The 18,641-nt window shown below is 41.1% G+C and overlaps 1 protein-coding gene across 1 annotated transcript; it reads left to right on the forward strand.

Annotated features, from left to right (window-relative positions):
- The first annotated feature begins 564 nt into the window (after nt 1–564).
- rnd3a (Rho family GTPase 3a) lies at nt 565–15,459 on the forward strand. Its single transcript, XM_042404845.1, has 5 exons — nt 565–843; nt 1,443–1,530; nt 10,111–10,220; nt 12,300–12,434; nt 12,661–15,459. The coding sequence occupies exons 1-5, from the start codon at nt 694–696 to the stop codon at nt 12,907–12,909; spliced, it is 732 nt and encodes a 243-aa protein (XP_042260779.1). The 5' UTR covers nt 565–693; the 3' UTR covers nt 12,910–15,459.
- The last annotated feature ends 3,182 nt before the right edge of the window (nt 15,460–18,641 follow it).

Raw genomic sequence — 18,641 nt, forward strand, 5'->3', positions numbered from 1 at the left:
TTGAACATATCGATATTGTGATATGAGACTAAATATCGTCTTAGGTTTTGGATATTGTAATATGGTGATATGACATAAGTGTTGTCATTTCCTGGTTTTAAATGCTGCATTACAGTAAAGTAATTTTCTGAACTTACCAGACTGTTATAACTGGTCTATCATTGGCCTTTACCAACTTAGTCATTAATTCCACATTACCGATGATTATCTATCAAAAAATGTCATTGTGTAAATATTTTGTGAAAACACTAACAGTCATCCCTACAATATTGTCACAATATCGAGGTATTCGGTCAAAAACATCGTGATATTTGATTTTGTCCATACCTCCCAGCCTTACTTACATTACTGAATGACCTCCTGTTTTTTTATATCGTCATTTACAGTATAATGTTGAAATGTGGTCAGCCTGGTCCAAACGGGGGCGCCATCATGGAGGCCGGCAGGGAGAGAAGAGAGAGCCGCTGCCATTGGCTCCTGCGACGGTATAAATACGGGCAAATGGCTTTTACCGGCTCAGAACAGGCGGAGACACCGGAGGAGGCAGACACACAGACAAGCATACAAGCAGGCAGGGAGGCACCGTGACCGCATCGACTATTCACACACACACACACACACACACATATATATATATACACACAAACACAAGGATTGGACTCGTTTTCTTTTCTTTCATCCCGACTGAAATCAATGAAGGAGAGACGCTCGTGTCAGAAACTATCTCTGAAATCCGGCATGGATCCCAGTCAGAGTGTGAAGTGTAAGATCGTGGTGGTTGGGGACAGCCAGTGCGGGAAGACTGCGCTGCTTCACGTGTTCGCCAAGGACTGTTTCCCCGAGGTGAGACCCCCGCACACCCTACAGACTGATCACCATGATGCGCACTAACCTCGTATCACTAACACTCTGTCATATATTAACCACAATATCTGCTGCTTATATAAAGATGGGTGTGTTGACGCTCCGCTAATGATGATTGATATGTGTTATCTTTATGATGTATAGTTGTGATGTATTGTGATGATAATAGTTCTAATAGTGTAGTAGTAGTATTATGGCACTAGTTGAGTATTTGTAGTGGTGTTAATAAGTGCAGTTAGTGCAAGTAGTTGTATTATTTCTCTGTTTAAAAGCTTAATTGTGCCCATTTTCATCAAAAATGAAGATTTAAACACTTTATTTCAAAATAAAATACTTGTGTGCACATCCATAAGACCTCAGTGGGGAAGGTGTGTGATAGAAAAAAACAATTAAACTAGATAAATGAATCTGAAACTGAATCAGAGCTCCTTTTTCTTTATATGCTTGTGATGTTTAGAGCGACTACAGGTCTTCCTCAGTGTCCTCAAGTGTGCTGCTACCTCTTCTATCTAGTTGAAACACTTTATTTCCCATCAGGCTTCCTTTCCTAACGTCCCCTCTGTCCTTGTCTCCTGCAGAGCTACGTCCCCACAGTGTTTGAAAACTACACAGCCAGTTTTGAAATCGACACGCAGAGGATCGAGCTCAGCTTGTGGGACACCTCAGGTAACCATTGTCTTACATCACATGTTATGCCTGCTCCTGTGTTGTATGTCCGGACATGTCTGAAATATCACCGTGTGACCCCTCCCCTCCTTTCTGGACATTTAAATCTGAACTCCTCTGCTTATGCTCAGGTATTTCCCATCCATATGTCCGAGTCACGAGACGCAGAGAGACTCAGGGTTGCATTTTTTTTTGAATAATGAAATGAATCTGTGACCCATTTTAATCAATACAGCTGGGTTAATCCTTCCTCATAGCCTAATAGTCTGAGGTTGCTTTTCCTACAAGCCAAACACATTTCCCCTCAGATTAAGAGGGGCTCTCACTTTAACCTACATGGAAATGGTTAGTATTAGAGTTACACAGAAATGCATTAAAGTGCTGGGTTTAATTTATGAATTCCTACCAGCTGAGTAAAGCTAGAGCCCAAACAGGAAAGGAAACGTAATGATAGGCTGAATCAGGAGCATATTCATACATCTGGAGAACACACTTTGAAATTCTGCCTACTGCGGTTTTTCATTTTTTTTTCTTTTCTTTTCGGGAAAGTTTGCTCTTGCAACACATGTAATGGCTCTTCGGCTTTTATCGCTTGTTGTTCGGACTTTGTGTTCAGGGTCCAAACCAGCTGCTGCGTCCCCCATGCGTGCTTTAAATGTGTGTGTGTGTGTGTGTGTGCGTGTGTAAACAAACCCACTTTCCCATCCATCAATGCCCGAGCAGTGAATAGCACAGCAGTCAGGCAGGCAGGCAGGCAGGCAGGCAGGCAGGCGTGAGTGAGGCGTATGTTGAGTGTGTTGCGAGCATGTGGTGTGTGTGTGTGTGTGTGTGTGTTTGTGTGTGTGTGTGTGTGCGTGCATGTGGTGGGCGGGGACAAGCCGACAGCCAGCTGTTGCAGCTCTCTGCGGCCTGGAATTCCTGAGCGATGTTTGAGTAACTTTCCCAAATGTCGGGATCAGCATGAAACCTCTTGTTTCTCCTTTAAAAGAAGCAAAACCTCAGATGCAATTTACAAGTATTTGATTTTACACAAACTGAAACTCTGTTGAGCAGCATTTTAAAACCATTTTTCCCTCAGAGGAAATGTAAATAAAAGCATCAGCAGAATAATCTTCATTTCCAGGCTCAGTAACACTACAAGCAAGCAAAACAAGCAGCTCAGATTTCAGATTCCTTCACGCCTACAGCATGTGTGTATTGTAAAAGTGGAAAGGCAAAGAAATGAAAGCCGGCCAGAGTGAGAATTTTGTCTTATTGGACTGTGTTGGCCGGCCGCCTGGAGCCATTTTTCTTTTTCTCTCTGCTTCATAAAACAGCAAGGCAGAGGAGGCAGAGGGGGGGGTTGTAGTTCCTATTAGATCAGTGGATGTGAGATGGAGCCAGACCCTGCTTCAATCCTAACCCCCCACCCAACACACATACACGCCCTCATACACACACCCAGTGACTGATTGATACGGCTTTCGGCTTGACTGGTCCCTTTGTACAGACACCCATCGGCCATGGCCAATCCAATCGATCCCTTATCTACTGAGGTGTGCCGGGGTGGGGTGTGTGTTTGTGTGTGTGTGTGAGAGACCCCAGCATGCACTCGGATAAAGACCAGGACGTAGAAATGAAGACAAACACAGACAGACATTCTCAACCGCCACCCCCCCCCCCCCCCCCCCCCCCCCCCTCTTCCTCACAAACACACACCTACACACACGGTGGTGGTCTTTGTTCTGCACTGACTGAGTGGCTTAATGAGCAGCTTGGTGTGTGTTTGAAAGGGAGGGTGATGGGAGTAATTCAGGTCATTAAGGTAAATGCCTGACAGTTGTATTGCCTTCCATTTGTCCCCCACCCAGCTTGCCTGTGCTAGCTTCACTTCCCCGGCCTCAGGGTGGGGTCTGCTGGGGCCGAGGCGCAGCCTTTGATGCTTTGCACTTCTTTCACCGGCAGAGGAAGCGGTTTACGTTGTCTGTCTGCCTGCCTGCATGTCTAAATGATCTGAAAAGGTGTTTGTTTGAGAGCCAAGCAGGAAGACAGTGGCTCAGCACCTGCCTGCCTGAGGCATCTTCACATTTTATTGAATAGAAATGAGGAAAAATGCATCTAAAAGCCTGAAATTAGGGTATATACCCTGCAGTAATGTTGACTCTTTCCAAAAAGTCAGAAAACAGTCAATATTGCATATCTCAGTATTAAAGAGCTCAGGTTGATGCCTTTTAAATTGTGTGTCCAACTGTATAAAATAGAAAAAATCAGGAAATCCTCACTTTTGAGAAGCTGGAATCATCACCACCGTTTTATGATTTGTCTACTCTTAAACCTAATAGATTTTTTTGGGTGGGGGGGGGGGTACCTTACAGAGTAACATCAGCATTCGATAGTGTTTCAGGCGACATTCACCCTCCTTTTAGCTCAGTTTTCCTCTCCACCAAGTCTTGAGGTGTGACAGTGTAGTGCTCAACCAAAACAATAAGCTGAAAGACGCTAAAACCGTAGAACTGAGGAGAAACGGGTGATAATTCTTTGTGGTTTCGTCACTACAAGCGTCCGGTTTCACATTTCACATAGTCATCTGACCCATTGTTAATAATGAAATGTTGATGACAGCAGCTTTAAAATTCTGTTTAATCTTCTGTCAATCAACTTATCGTTTCAGTGCTAATCTCATAGAAGATCGGTTTAAACAGATTTTGCACCTTTGCACTGGTGAAATATTCAGAATGTGCTTATGCTAGAGCGGACGACAGGAAACGGCTTAGTGTTTCTCTTTCTTCATGAATCATTCTGAGGTTCCAACTCTCTTAGGCAATTTCCCAAAGCTAGGACAAATAAAGACTTAAATAAAATGTTATCAGACAAACTCAGGAACTCTCCCAAAGAGACGCACGTTAGACCCAACGGATCTCATTTGATAAGATTTATCCCGGGGAACCTTGTGGGAAAATTCTTGTTTTTTGTTCAGTGCTGATTTGAACAGCAGCCGACTTTGCACATTAAAAGATGACCCACTTTGAATAACAGGATGAAACTCAGATAAAGGAGTTTCAAAGGAAGATACTTGACAGAGTTTGGTTAGAGCGGGCCAGATTCTGTTTCTAGAGCATGTTCTATGTGCTGCCTGCCCTGTAATGCTGGGCAGCTTAGCTGTGGGACTGTTTCATGCTCCTCTGCTGCTCACACTCACACTGTGCCCCCTCCATTCCTCTGTCGGCAGCCATTGTTGCATTGGATCACATTTCTGGGCTCAGCGAATTGGAGCCGCATGTCTGGCATTCCTCAGACTAAAGGTTTCTACTTCCTCCTCTACAAAGACCCCTATTGTACCAGCAGGCCCAGATCCTTAGCAGAGTGAAAGAGAAGTGGCGTGGTTCACTAAAGCCTTACCTAGTTTCCAAGGGGAAACTGAATCAGAGTGGAATTTGCCGACTGTTGAGAGAACCTTGAGTGATATAGTGTATGAGCTAAAGGACAGCGCAAGCCTAGGAAAGATTAGTAGACTTCCTGTCTGCTTATGTCATGGAAGGATTTTCTGTGTAATGTTACACCTAACAGTAAAATACATGTAAACGTTCCAGTCCCCTGCTGAGAAACACATGACTGCGTGACATGACTTTCACTCGTTAAAATGTGCTTCCTGTTTGGATGAACATCTTAAAATTCTTCAGTGTTTTTGTATTAGTTATCATGTGACTAATGGAGATGTAGCTCTTTTGCACTTTGCTGTTAATGTGGCCTTATTTGTCATTAGCAACACTTGTTTAGCTGGATCTTGATGATGTTTTAGGTGGATTTACATCTGGATGTTAGGAAAGATAAATGTTTGTCTTGTTGGATACTTATCCACTGAGGAGTTTCACAAAATTAACTGGATCGTAAGTGAGGCAGTTGTGGGCAAAGCATCCGAAAACACTAGAGCTGCATGTCGAATCTCAATACTTTTTGAATTAGTGTTGAGTTATTGAAAACTGTCAAGTATCAAATGTTGGCATTGAATGCTTAATCTGATGTTATTTACATATACTTTGGTCTGATTGAAAACACGACATTGATCATTTTAGATTTAGAGTAATTACTCTAGGTATTGATAAGTATTTATTTATAGGTTCTGAAACTCTTTATACTCTTCATATCATAACATATTACATCATAAAATATTGTATATTGTAACATATCTTGTTGTAACATATTATATTATATAGAGCTGCATCAATTAGTCGATTAATCGTTTAGTTGATCAACAGAAAATTAATCTGCAACTATTCTGATAATCACATAATTGTTTCAGTAGTTTTTTAAGCAAAACTGTCAAACATTTGCTGGTTCCAGCTTCTCAAAGTAGGATTTTTTTAGTTTTCTTTGTCTTCTTTGACAGTGAAGTGAATGTCTTTGGGTTTTGGATTGTTGGTTGGACAAAACAAGACAATTGAAGACATTACATTGGGCTGTGGGAAATTATAATGAGCATTTTTCACTATTTTCTGGCATTTTATAGACAACTGCATTGTTTAATTAATTGTTTGATCTAGAAAATATGAATCTGATGAATTGATTGAACATCCTATGGTAACATACAGTATTTATCCTGTAGAAATGTTACAATTCATTGTATTGTAACATAAAATTTGACAATGTAATGTATCGTAACATAGTGCATCATATCATGCTGGGTTTTTATTGTCCTGCAATTTTAGCACCTTTTCAAATCATGCATGCCAGGATGGTTATAGCAACAGATACCTTAGCAACCAGAGCAGCTACAGCTGATGTCGGCTCATGTTACTTCAGTCTATATTGCTCTTTGTCTTCTGCTCTTTGTGTTGAATGTATCTGGCTGGTGAGAGGTTATATATTTCAGCTCGATGGTGTATGATGGCTGGGTGTGTCTGTCACTGTTTGTTATTTCCACAGGTGTTCGTGAAGGCTTAATGCCGCTCCACACACATTCACACAGTTATGCTCAACTATGTTAGCTATGCAGTAAATCAGCAGGCCTGCAGACCTGTTGCCATACCTCCAGTCTGTCAGACGAGGGCTGGCTTACCTCAGGACTGCGTGTGTTTGTATGAGATAAAGCAAATCTCCCTGTCAGTAAGCCGGTGTTCTGTGAAGAATCCCTACAGAAAAAGGGATGTCTTGAACATTATGGTACATTTCAGAGCTATATTCCTGACAGGCTACATCAGGAAATGTGAGATCGTAGTTTATGTGGAAGTCTGGGAACATCTGGGAATTTGAAAAATGAGTCACATCATATGAAGAGAGCAGAATGTATTTTCCGAGTCGTTTCATGTGTATGTCTTCCATTAAATGTTGCTTTTCATTCCAGCTGTTGTGGCAACCGGCCCAAAAAAGCACATTAACTAACCAGGAAGGAAGGACATTTTAACATCTTGGAAGAGCTTCCACTTAGTCACGGAAAATCATTTTGGTTTTTCATCAGGACCACAGTGGAAGTTTGGTATTGTTTTGCATTGAGCTGCATCCTCTCGCTGCGCACAACGGTATTCATTTGCCATGAGCACGACGCAGGGGAGAATGCCTATAAGAGGAGGCTGGAGATTGTGTGTCAGTGTGTATTTAAAGGACGGAGAGGGAGGACAGGGTGTGTGTCTTCCTTCCAGATTTAGAGATCCTGTGGGAGAACAATGACAGGAGCTAATTAGATGACAGTCACCAGGTCTTTGTGTGTGTGTGTATACGTGTGTGTATGTGTGTAAGCTTTGGGATTTCCTCTTATCTCTCCGGTTGGCAGGAAGATGACCTCAAAGCAGAGTTTACCCTTAGATACAGGCCTAATGCAGTTACGACTGCTATAAACGCCAGACAAGAAAGACAATGTTCCCAAATAAAAGTCTCCTGAAAACCATTAAGAGCACTGCGCACACACTTCAACATGCCACATGCAAAGACTGCTCCTCTCTGGATGTTACTGCCAGCGCTGTTCATCTTCCTGTTTATGTTGTGCAGCTTGAAATGGTTTGGAAAGATGTACTTAGAGGATTTGCAGCTATAAATACTTTAATCTCCAGGTAAATTCACAGGAATATGTGCAGACACTCATATCGGAAACAAGACCACACACATGCTGCAACTCCATATATGTGTGTGTGCTTCCTCTCATTGGGTTGGTAAAAACAATCAATTCATTGTAAAATGTCAACCGACTCCACTGCTCACCCTTTCAGTCGCAGGGTTTTATTTTTCCAGTGATTGGTTCCAGGGACCGAGGGCTGGAAAAAAAAAAAAAAAAAAAAGAAGCCTTCAAACAATGCAATGCGGTCGTGATTGATTGTGAGACAGCCGTGAAAAATGAGGAATAAATTCCTGCAGGTGATCCCACATTCCTCCTCCCCTTTGACTTCCCGAGCCTTGTCTGACAGCCGCTCAGAGTCAGGCCTTTTGTTTAGGTGGTGTCACCTATCAGACGGCTTTCAGTCCTCATGGAGGGAGTGAAAAAAAACGGAAAGTGGCTGGGAAATAACAAGCTTGTGCATTCCCATCTGAAACACATTATGTTTGGATCAAGATATCAAAATAATTTATTCTGTGTAGTTCCTGGCGTGATACGTAACCGTGTCGGCGTCCACACTTGACTGACGCTAAGTTTTTGAAATACTAATGGGCATTAGGTAAATTAGCTGCCTCCGCTATCAACATGAAATGGAAAAGTGATACTGTGGAATTCAGGGTTTGAGCAAGAGTACGTCATGCTAACAGCGACTCCCTCAAAACATGAACTGTACCATCACTACAAAGTCCTTGGGCCCTATTGTCCAACATAAAATCAAGGGCAGGATGTATGTTGTTAGCCGGCTTTGTTCAGCATTTATTAAACACACAATGAACTTATTGGCTGTTAGCTTGTAAACGTACATTCCAAACTTGTGTCTGTACACTCGGCTAAATATGTTTTATTAGCGAGAAATACCATTTTGTGCTGTTTTGATATTTAAAACGTCTTTCTGCGGTTCAAAAAGACTAGCATTAGCTCATTTTTCAGCCTTGTATGTTGTAGCTAGATAGCAGTCGAGTAGCGACCGACAGCTAACGTTAGCGAATAGTAAAGAAAAGTGGCACTGCCTTGTATACTTTTAAGCACATAACATTAATTATTTTAGTCAAAATTATTAGGATCTCATAACAATAATGTTAGCTAACGCAATGTTAGCTAAGCAGCTGAAGCTGTCAGCAGGGTTTATTTGAATTATATGAGATATTTTAGCTGTAATTGTCAGACATGACTTACCAGCAGTTGTCATTAACATAGATAGACAACCACTGAATATAATTTCAGTTTTAAATACAAGGATTATAATAATGACACCAGATTTTTGTTTGCAGGAGCTGCAGTGAGTTTTTTGTACACACACACCAGCTAGTGTCGTGCTTTATTGTGCAAAGCCCAGGCCTGCAGAGGAAGCGTGGATTGTTTAAACGGTGTCGTCTCCCACCCAGACTGTTTAGATTAGGAACATAAGATCTTTTAGTGTGTGTGTGTGTGTGTGTGTGTGTGTGTGTGACAGTGCATTCCTGGCTGTTCTCCGCTGCAGTGTTTGGAAAGGACCTCCCAGGGGAACCTTTGGTTACCAAAAACAACATTCTCCAGATTCTTGGCAGCTGGTTGTGTGTGGTCAGCTCATGCTTGTCATGTGATCTTGACTCACCTTGACATTACACCAACCTCTCTCCCTCCCCTCCACTCCCTTCCTCTCCGGAGATGTTTCAGTCTGGCAAAGAGAAGGGGTGTCTCCTTCACACATGGTTTCAATTTTTGAGGTGGGCGTCACTTCCTTGCTCTGAAGTTCTGTTTCTTCGAAGAGGATTTCTTCAACAAGTGATCTTGTCGTTGTCAGCACATTTTTTTCTACTGATGCTGCATTATTTGTTTTTCTTGCTTGGTTGCTATAGATTATGGCTGAGCTGCTCTGCATGTCATATGAGAAAAACCGTCCGAAATGCTTCAGAGTTTAAACTAATGATTTGGTTTTGCATTTAAGAAACCATGTTTGAGGTTTTTTCATAGATTTGGTTGCTGCCCCTCACTTCAACACAGGCATTTCCTCTTCAGAGAGGCCAGAATTCAGGATATCAGAAGAAATTTAAGCCTCCCAGTAAAAAAGAACACCTTCTTCCAACCAGATAGGAAAACCTGTATTAATCCAGATTTGTGACACAAGTTGTTCAATTTTCTGTTCCAAGGCACTGATTGAGAGGATTTCCTGGTGTCCCTGGAGCTGGATCCCAGTTTAGATTATCCCAAAATAGCATTCAACAGCAAATTGAATCTGGAAAATTTCTTGGCCTCAGTTGGCTACCTGTTCTTCGCATGTGTGTGTGGGAACAAATGAAGCTGCTTGCATGACTCTTAGGACGGGGGTTGAAGTGATTTCTGCAGGCAGGTCATTAATTTATAAGGATGAACTGAAAAAAGGGTCACGACGAGAAGTTCTGTTGTACAAATTTGGATGCGTGTAGATTTGTATTCATGTTCTTGCACAACAGCTTCAAAGACCAGTGAAACTAAATCTGAACGTTGTGTGTGTGTGTGAATGCTGTTTCAGTTTCTTCTTCTTTCCTTTGTTTCAGGGTCTCCGTACTATGACAACGTGAGGCCTCTCTCCTACCCAGACTCCGACGCCGTCCTCATCTGTTTCGACATCAGTCGCCCTGAAACACTCGACAGTGTGCTGAAAAAGGTTTGTTGCTCTCTGTTGTTTGTTGCTCTCATTAGTGTGTAGCCTTTAAACTCTGTTAAAGTCTGCTTTAAAGTCTCTTCACTTTAATTTTGTTTGATGCACTGAGAGAAGACTATGTTGCACTTAACTAGATCAAAAGTTTAAGTCTACAGTCAGGAGATTTTTTGAAGCCTCTGCCACATCAGATCTTGTGATGAGAAGTTGCAAAGCTGTAGCATGACTGGAAGGTCGCTAGGTTAAATCCCTGGAGTGGCTGGAAGAAGGAAGTAACACTCGCCACTACTGAGGTGTTGTTTAGCCACAACTTACTCACATGGAGCTGCTGGTGGTTAACATCTGATGACTGTGGCCATACTGGCTGACCCCCAAATGTCAGAATATGTATTATGTTATGTGATATGACACACGACAAGCAGCATCAGTCATCTGACTGGTGGATGGCATTGATGGTACTCAGAAACAGGTTGCTAAAAATGTAAAACCATTGTTTTCTTATAATAAAATGCACCTGGCATGTGCTCTTCTTTTTCAAGGCCTTTCCTGTGTTCATTGTGTTCTTTTAGCTGTCCATAAAAGTTACAATATGGCCAAGTTTTTGGCACAAGGCGCAGAAGCATCAATGTCACATGTGCCCCGGATTAGATTAGTCTTCCCAGATCATACGTTTGGACATGATATGAAACAAATCCATGGAAAACCTACAAGGATTCAATGTCCATAAATTGTTTTCAAAGAAGGAGACCAAATCTAAAGGCAACCCAAGGACAGTCGGGTCAAAATCGGGGCTGTGGTTGAAAACAGTAGCAGCAGTTTTTGTACTGCGCTGATGAACCCAACTCAGATCCCAGCTGGGATTTTGGATGAACTCCTGGAAAAAACTGTCATTATAAATCCTTTAGTAATACCTTTCCAATCCCCTTCAACGTTCTCTAATTGAGATGCAATACACTTCCCCCGTTCCTGGAAACATTTCCTGTACTCATCTTTTGTCAAATCCGATAACTACACCCAACTCCTGTGCTATGGCTTCCAGGATTTTTGTGGGTTGGCTGATGCGGGCTGCTATGGTGTCTGTAGCAACACCTCTCTTTGTGATCACCCCCATCTCTTCCTCTGGCGGCTATATTGGAGGTCTACAGCTCTTGTATGGTTTATAGGGGAGAGCTGATTGTGTTTCTTTGCTGTCTGAAAATGCCAAACATGGTCTTTTCTGTTGTTTTTATCTAGGAATATGTACTGTTACCATACATCCAGTTGAGTTACTGTTCACTGGTGTTAGCTAGCAAACCATCATATCTTGTACATCTGTTTGCTCTAATTTGGAGTAATTAGAAATATGTTAACCAGTTGCTCTAGTTAACTGGGCCATCTGCTCACAAGCTATAATATGACTGTTGTTAAATAGAAATGTTTGTTTCCTTAATGCTGTATCAGCCAAAGGTCATGTTTCAGACAATGAGCGTCTAGATTTGAATTAGCATTGACCTAGGCTTTTAGTCAAATGGTGTTTGTGCAGACAGAAAGTGGTAGACACACTGTACAAAACAACTTCCTCTTTGGATGTCGATGAACTTGATCCCCTGACCAGCCAGCGAGCCAGGCAGCCAGCCCTGAGGCACATTAGCCTCAGATTTAAGTCCCAAGAGAAATACCATCGATCACAGAGCGTGTATTGTTGTCAGGGAGGAAACATGGGGATTATTTGTAGTTCCCTTCCAGGGTTTAAAACGTGAGGGGATCCAGGAAGTGGCAGCTTTAACCTTTGTACTTGAAGGGCGGGTGATGGGGGGTGTAACTTGTGGGATTTCATGTCAGGTCATTCTAGTCAACATGCATCTTTTAACACATATTTGAACACTTTATCACAGATTGAATCATCATTTTCAAACACAAGGTTTTGTCAGGTTTATATTCATTTGTAGTCCATTGGGAAAATGGAGCAATCTATTGATATTGAAAGCAGCAGCATTTCTTGGCATTGGTGGGGGATCATTTCCCATTTTCTTACTGCTTTTGACTGTAATAAGAGGAAACATCTCTGAATGATGCATGATTGAGAGCTTTTCTTTTTTTCCACAGTGGAAAGGGGAGATCCAGGAGTTTTGTCCCAACACTAAGATGCTGTTGGTTGGCTGTAAGTCAGACCTACGCACCGACCTGAGCACACTAGTGGAGCTTTCCAACCACCGGCAGACACCCGTGTCTTATGACCAGGTATGCTGATTAAAAGTGCTTTAAATGATCCATTTTGAAACACCAGATATTTGAACAAAACATGCAGGGAAGCAAAATGCTCATTGTGCTCAAGTTTAAGCCATGTTTAATTGATCCCTTCCTTTCGTCATTGTTGACGCGAGCACTTTAAAAAAACCTCTTTCTAACCTGACCTTCAAGCCCTTTCTTTTGGTGGTGACCATATTTGACCTCTTCCCCCTCTCAGGGTTCCAGCATGGCCAAGCAGATCTCGGCACCTTACATCGAGTGCTCGGCCCAGCAGTCGGAGAACAGCGTCAGGGACATTTTCCATGTGGCCACACTGGCCTGCATCAACAAAAACAACAAAAATGTCAAGCGCAGTAAGGCCACCCGCACCAACAAGAGGATTTCACACATGCCCGGTAGGCCCGACCTGGCGGCTGTGGCCTCGGACCTCCGGAAGGACAAAGCCAAAAGTTGCTCGGTCATGTGACTGATCAGACCGAAGGGGATTAGACTGAGGAGAATAAGGACAGAGCACAGTGCAAGCAGGAAGTTATGGGGCAATGCTCTTTCCTGCATGCGAAAGACCCCTTATTTGTCTGGAAAGGGGCTTTATAAGCTTCAATTCATGTACATGTTAGTGGAATACTCTGCACCAATGAAAACTCAATGCGTCGTAGCGTCCCCATCCATATGGCCCCCGCCCCACCAGATGAGGAAGCTATCTGTCAGCGGGCTACCTGCTCGGGGAAGTGACCTGCTTCCTCTGGGAGGAAGAAGCGGATGCAGTCGAGGCTTTCCACACCTACAGGAAATGAGCAGGAGGAGTGATGTCATTAGACACTCGTTTGTAGCGGAAGAACATGTGATCTTTTGAATGATAGCCAAAGGCGGCAATGGGGGGTTTGCTGCCTGGTGGGAAAAAAGAGGAGCTGCTGTTGTTTGTGCTGGATCAAAGACTTTTTGCTCAGAGGGCTTATACAACAACTCATCACTGTGGTTTGGAAGTGTTTAACTCTCACCCCTGCTACTGTAACTGTAAGTCTGTGTGCAGAGCAGTTTAAAAGAGGAATTTCTTAGTCCTGCACAATGGAAACCTGACGCTGTGTGTCCCCTCTCTCTGATTTGTTGTCGGTATAATGTGAAGTCATTGGTGTGTAACTGTGTCATCGTTTTAATTTAGCTTCATCCTAAAATTACACATCTGCACCAGTCAGATGGCCACTCCGTGCTCATTTATTTCACCTCAACAGCTATAGATACATAATGACTCTCTGAAGACAGATTATGGTAACTATTCTTCACACTCACAGGTTTATAAATGCCTCTGTATGATACTGGGGAGCCATAAGCAAAAAGACTCAAAACTGAAGTCAGCTTCTAGGATTTGTAGTTCCTTCAGTCCATGTGATAAACAAATGTTATTTGGCCTTTCAGTCTAAATCTGCCTTAGAAGTCACCAATTTGTAATTATTGTATTGGTGAGAACAGAACTAACTTTTAAAAATCCATAATGGACCCTTGATGGTCCAAGAAGCTTTAGTTGACCAACACTAAACAAGTGAAAAAGTGATTTATTGTGTAAAATGAGGATGCCCTAACAGGCTGACATTCATTTTGAGCTATGAATCACTTTTCCACTGCACTTTAGAGAGGGAGTGGAAATGAAAGCACCAATTAAAGCTTGTTTATTAGTCTCTGAAAACATCACAGCTTTCAGCTTTGCATTTCCCTGAAGTGTTCAGACTCTGCTGTTGAGGAAACTCCTCATTACTCAAACTTTGATAATTTTATTTTTCCTACATGGTTTGAAATGTTAATAGGTAATTTCAGTGTTTGAGTTTTATGACCCTTAGTTAGCTCCATTTAAAATATGTCATTAAACAACTAATGGGTCTGTTGACGCTTCGCTTAGTCTGGCCCCCTTACTGTCAAGCTTTCCATTTTAGCATGGCACGTATGCAGTGTACAGTGATGACATTTGAAGATTTAACACTGAAATCCTGATCATTTTTTAAACAGTGGGGTCTTTGACTTTGACAAGTAGACAAAAGCAGCTTCTTATCTTTAGTTGGTAACCATTGGGGTCTATTCTGCGGGCTGCAATGACACCTGTAGCTAGCAGATTTAGCTAGCTGATTAATGCTACCTAGCTCCATGAGTTTTTTGAAAACTACACAAAGGTTGGATTTACACTTAATTGGTAGTATTTTTATAGAACTTGTTTCACTTTTATTTGAAAAAAGGCTTTTAAGGATGAGGACTAACTGATGAGTTTAGCAAAGTCATCTTGGGTAAACTTCCCCAAATCCAATACAGAGCGCTAATATCCTTACTTCTAATATAGTGGTTAGTAATCCCGGATCTCAAGCATTGGATGTGTCAGTCTTGAACGGGGTTTTTCTAATGTAATCTGGAACCCCACATAATAATGTAGTTGGCTAATGATATTAGCTACACATGCTAATGTTTGCAGCTTAGAGCAGAAAAACACACAGTTTAATCCAGTTTTGCTCTTGTATTTTTTGTTTTGGAAAAGTAAAAAAAAAAAAGACACCATCCTCCAAACTTTTTAAATGTGAAGTAAAAGCACCATATACACCTCTTCAATATGTTGAAAAATCCAAAGCTTGACAGGCCTGCCGTGCCTACTTAGTTTCTATGCTATGATTGCTGTTTGGGGGAAGGGTTTAACGTACGGTCAATTTGAAAATTGGACTTTTCTAAAGTCTTGAGAAACAGTGTTTTTGAATTTGTGCTTTTCCGTTAACAAAAGTGCAATTAAGAAACTGTTTAAATATCAAAATTATTGATGCACTTTTAATGAACCTTTACAAACGTCCCAGTTAGCTTGTTCAAATGCCAATGCTGTCACATTTGACAGAACGGTGGCCATACTCTTCATTTTCTTATCTGTTGTCTCCTCCCCGTGTACATTTTCTTGAATGTTGTCACCTTCAAATGTCTTTGCCAATGTTGTTCCCACAATATTTATTGAATTATATATTTTCCCTTTAGAATAAATGCAAATGTAATTAAAGAGAAGTGTGTTTTCTGTTTATTGGGAGAAAATATTATGTAAAATGGTACACTGAGATGAGAGTTTTGGGGGGGTGTTTTTGGAGTGCCACTTTCCCAGTTCATACGTTCTTATCACTTTAGCAGAGCACCAGAGGAAGCACACCTGTCTTTCGTTTGAGCTTTTGTGCTCTTAAGGCTACATTTACACTTGTTTGACACAAAAATCTTCATGAGATGTGATTGAAAGCTTCAGAAAAGCTAGTGAGTGGACCTTATGTTAAGATGATTTTTATAATGTCTACTACTTTTTCCAAGGTCAATAAGGAACCTTCACACTCAACATTTTCACATTTACACTGGACAGAGGTGTTTGGCTCACATATGACAGAACCAGATATATATGTAAAATTGTGTAAACAGGGACAAAATACATTGAATGTGGTATTTTCATATCATTTTAGACCATACTAATATGTGAAAATAAGGCAGACAGCAATCCGATCGTTGGCACAGATCAGATATTTCTGACCATTGCGTCACTGGGTTCTCGCCAGGTTTCACACCTCCCTCTGAGCCGAGGCAACAGCAATCATTTCTGCACAATTTCAGGCTGAAATCAAGGATATTCTCTTTCTTTTTCATCTTTAATATAGAAACCAATCTTGAATTATTATTTCTCCTACAGTTATTTCCATTGGAGATGGTAATCTGACTGTGTGGCCATGCTTGTGGTTATGGTTCCATGGTTACGTACTCTGCCCGCCTCTCATTCTGACGCTCATGTACACATAAAGGTTGTTTCAATCACAAACTGAAGAGTTTCTGTGTAAACATAGGAGTCTGATATAGATCACTTTGAAAAACAGATTGCAGTCAACTAAAATCAGATATGGACATCAGCACCTGTGGTGTAAACAACCTAATTCCAGGCACATTTGTGTGTTTATGTAAAGAGCTTTGCAATCATAGCAAAATATCACAGGCGTCTGCTTTCTGGGAGTAAAATTGGACATGAAATACCTGATGAAGGAGTGCTGAATACTTCTGTGAAGCCACTTTCCGAGATCAACTGGATGTGTTTCACAGAATATATTTAAGTTTTTATACAGCAGTTGAGACTAAGACAAAATTTCATCGATACTAACTTAGAGGTTACTAGAGGTGGTATGCATTTGACTTCAGATAAGGTTTATTGGCTATCATTTGTGTGAGAAATAATTAGTTTTCCTTCATGGGATAATGCTGTTTCATTTCACTCTCTTTCAGAAAAGACACACCTGTGATCCATTGTCATGATTGCACAGGTGTGGCCTATAAAAGGCCTGATTGTTTCCGGATCTGTAACAATGCAGTAAAGCAATGGTGGTTTCTTGTTTGCTCTCTTCAACAAAATCTTTTTACATGTGCAGTGCACAGATAGCCTGGAGTCAAACTGTTTAGAAACCATAAATGTAGATTTTTTTCCTGATGTACAGTATCTAAATGTACTTAGGTGGATTATTCAAAGTTTACTTTTGCCCTCATCCAGACTGTTCATTGTGAACCAGTTAAAGATAATATGTTACTTGTGACAGGAAGCTTTATTGGTTTCCAGTTGGGAGAAATTTGGGTGGGGAATGTGCACAAGTAAGTCAACAATGCCGTTAATTATCTGCTGGGCCCTGCTCTTTGTACTTAGATAACTGAGTTAGCTTGATTTGATTTTCGATGATCGGGTCAACCGAAGCCTGTGGTTATCAGTTCTTCAAAGCTAGTTAAAAGTTTATCTGAAGCTGAAACAAGTTCTTAAGCCCAAACCAGCAAAAGACACAGTCACGTGGATCAAGATTTTCAACTTAAACCTCAGACATGAAGTTATTTTCAAGTATAAATTATATCAATAGAAAAAACCGTTAGTGTAATTTTAAAATGCATAATATCATACATCAAAAGTGGGACACAAAAAGAAAAAACAATTCAAATTTACTTTGATTTAATATGCACAAAAGAAACATAGTCAACCAGTACTTTAACTTTCGTGTCATCATTGGTTGGATTAAAACAATTTTATCTCATACTTTTAATCATTTAATGAAGTTTAATCCGACAGATATTTGTGGTGTCATTTCGTAGTTAAAAAAGTTTTAATGTACTCCCTCAGATTTAAATTACCTACTGTGCAGATGCTGTAAAATGTCTGTAGCCATAGTGCCAATCATGGTTTCAACTCTGTTTCATAAAAGATTGCACTGGTATTCAAGACAATTTCACCCAAGATTAACAGGCCAAACCACTAACTGCATTCACAGAACCAAATTAGCTGCATGACAGTCATTTTAGCTTGCTAACATTACGTCAGCTTGCGCCATCAGAACAAAGTACATGTACAGAAATATACAGTACAAAAGGAAAAATACTGCTTACTGAACATACTGGAAACCACACTAAACTGGTTTGAAAAGTTTAGTATCAACACAGCAGAGTTAACATTCACCTCATTTGCTCTTAGTATGACAACAGTCTCTCCTTTCAGAAAAAACAAGTTGGACTTGAGTCCTTGACTGACTTGACTTCTCAGAGAAAAGCAAGTTTTGTAGCAGCTGAATGGAACAAAAAGCTCTCTGTGAATCCAACTACATCGCCTCATTTGCTTGAAAAGCTACAGTATCACTGGAGGCAGACAATGTCATACAGGCCGTGGTAAATTCCCCGGGGCTGCCAAGCATGCGAACTGCTTTCCCTCACGCAGCAAGCCTATATATCATGCAATGACTTCATCACATACACAAGGTCTGAGATGTATTAGGTTGTCAGCAGCAGGAAAACAGGGCTGTCAGGTGAAAAATAAATGTCAGGGATGAAAGACGCACAACTGTGCTCCTTATGGCTGCACAGAGGAAACATTTTTCCAAGTAACATCCATTAATATTAAATTTAAGACTCATTTCTCAAGATTAAGGACCAATTTCTTTCTTCTCTTAAGTGGACTGACATACTGCAGTTAAAGGTCCAGTGAGTAGAATTTAGTGGCATCTAGCAGAACTGACTTGGCAGAAATGGAATACAATCTTCATAAATGAAAATAAGAATCGTGTTTTCATTACCTTAAAATGAGCCCTTTATATCCACATAGGGACCTTTTCCATGGAGGCCGCCATGTTTCTACAGTAGCCCAGAACAGACAAACCACTACACGCTTATTCCTTTTACTTGCAAAATATT

The sequence above is a fragment of the Thunnus maccoyii genome, chromosome 24, assembly GCF_910596095.1.
Source record: "Thunnus maccoyii chromosome 24, fThuMac1.1, whole genome shotgun sequence".
NCBI classification, from domain to species: Eukaryota; Metazoa; Chordata; class Actinopteri; order Scombriformes; family Scombridae; genus Thunnus; species Thunnus maccoyii.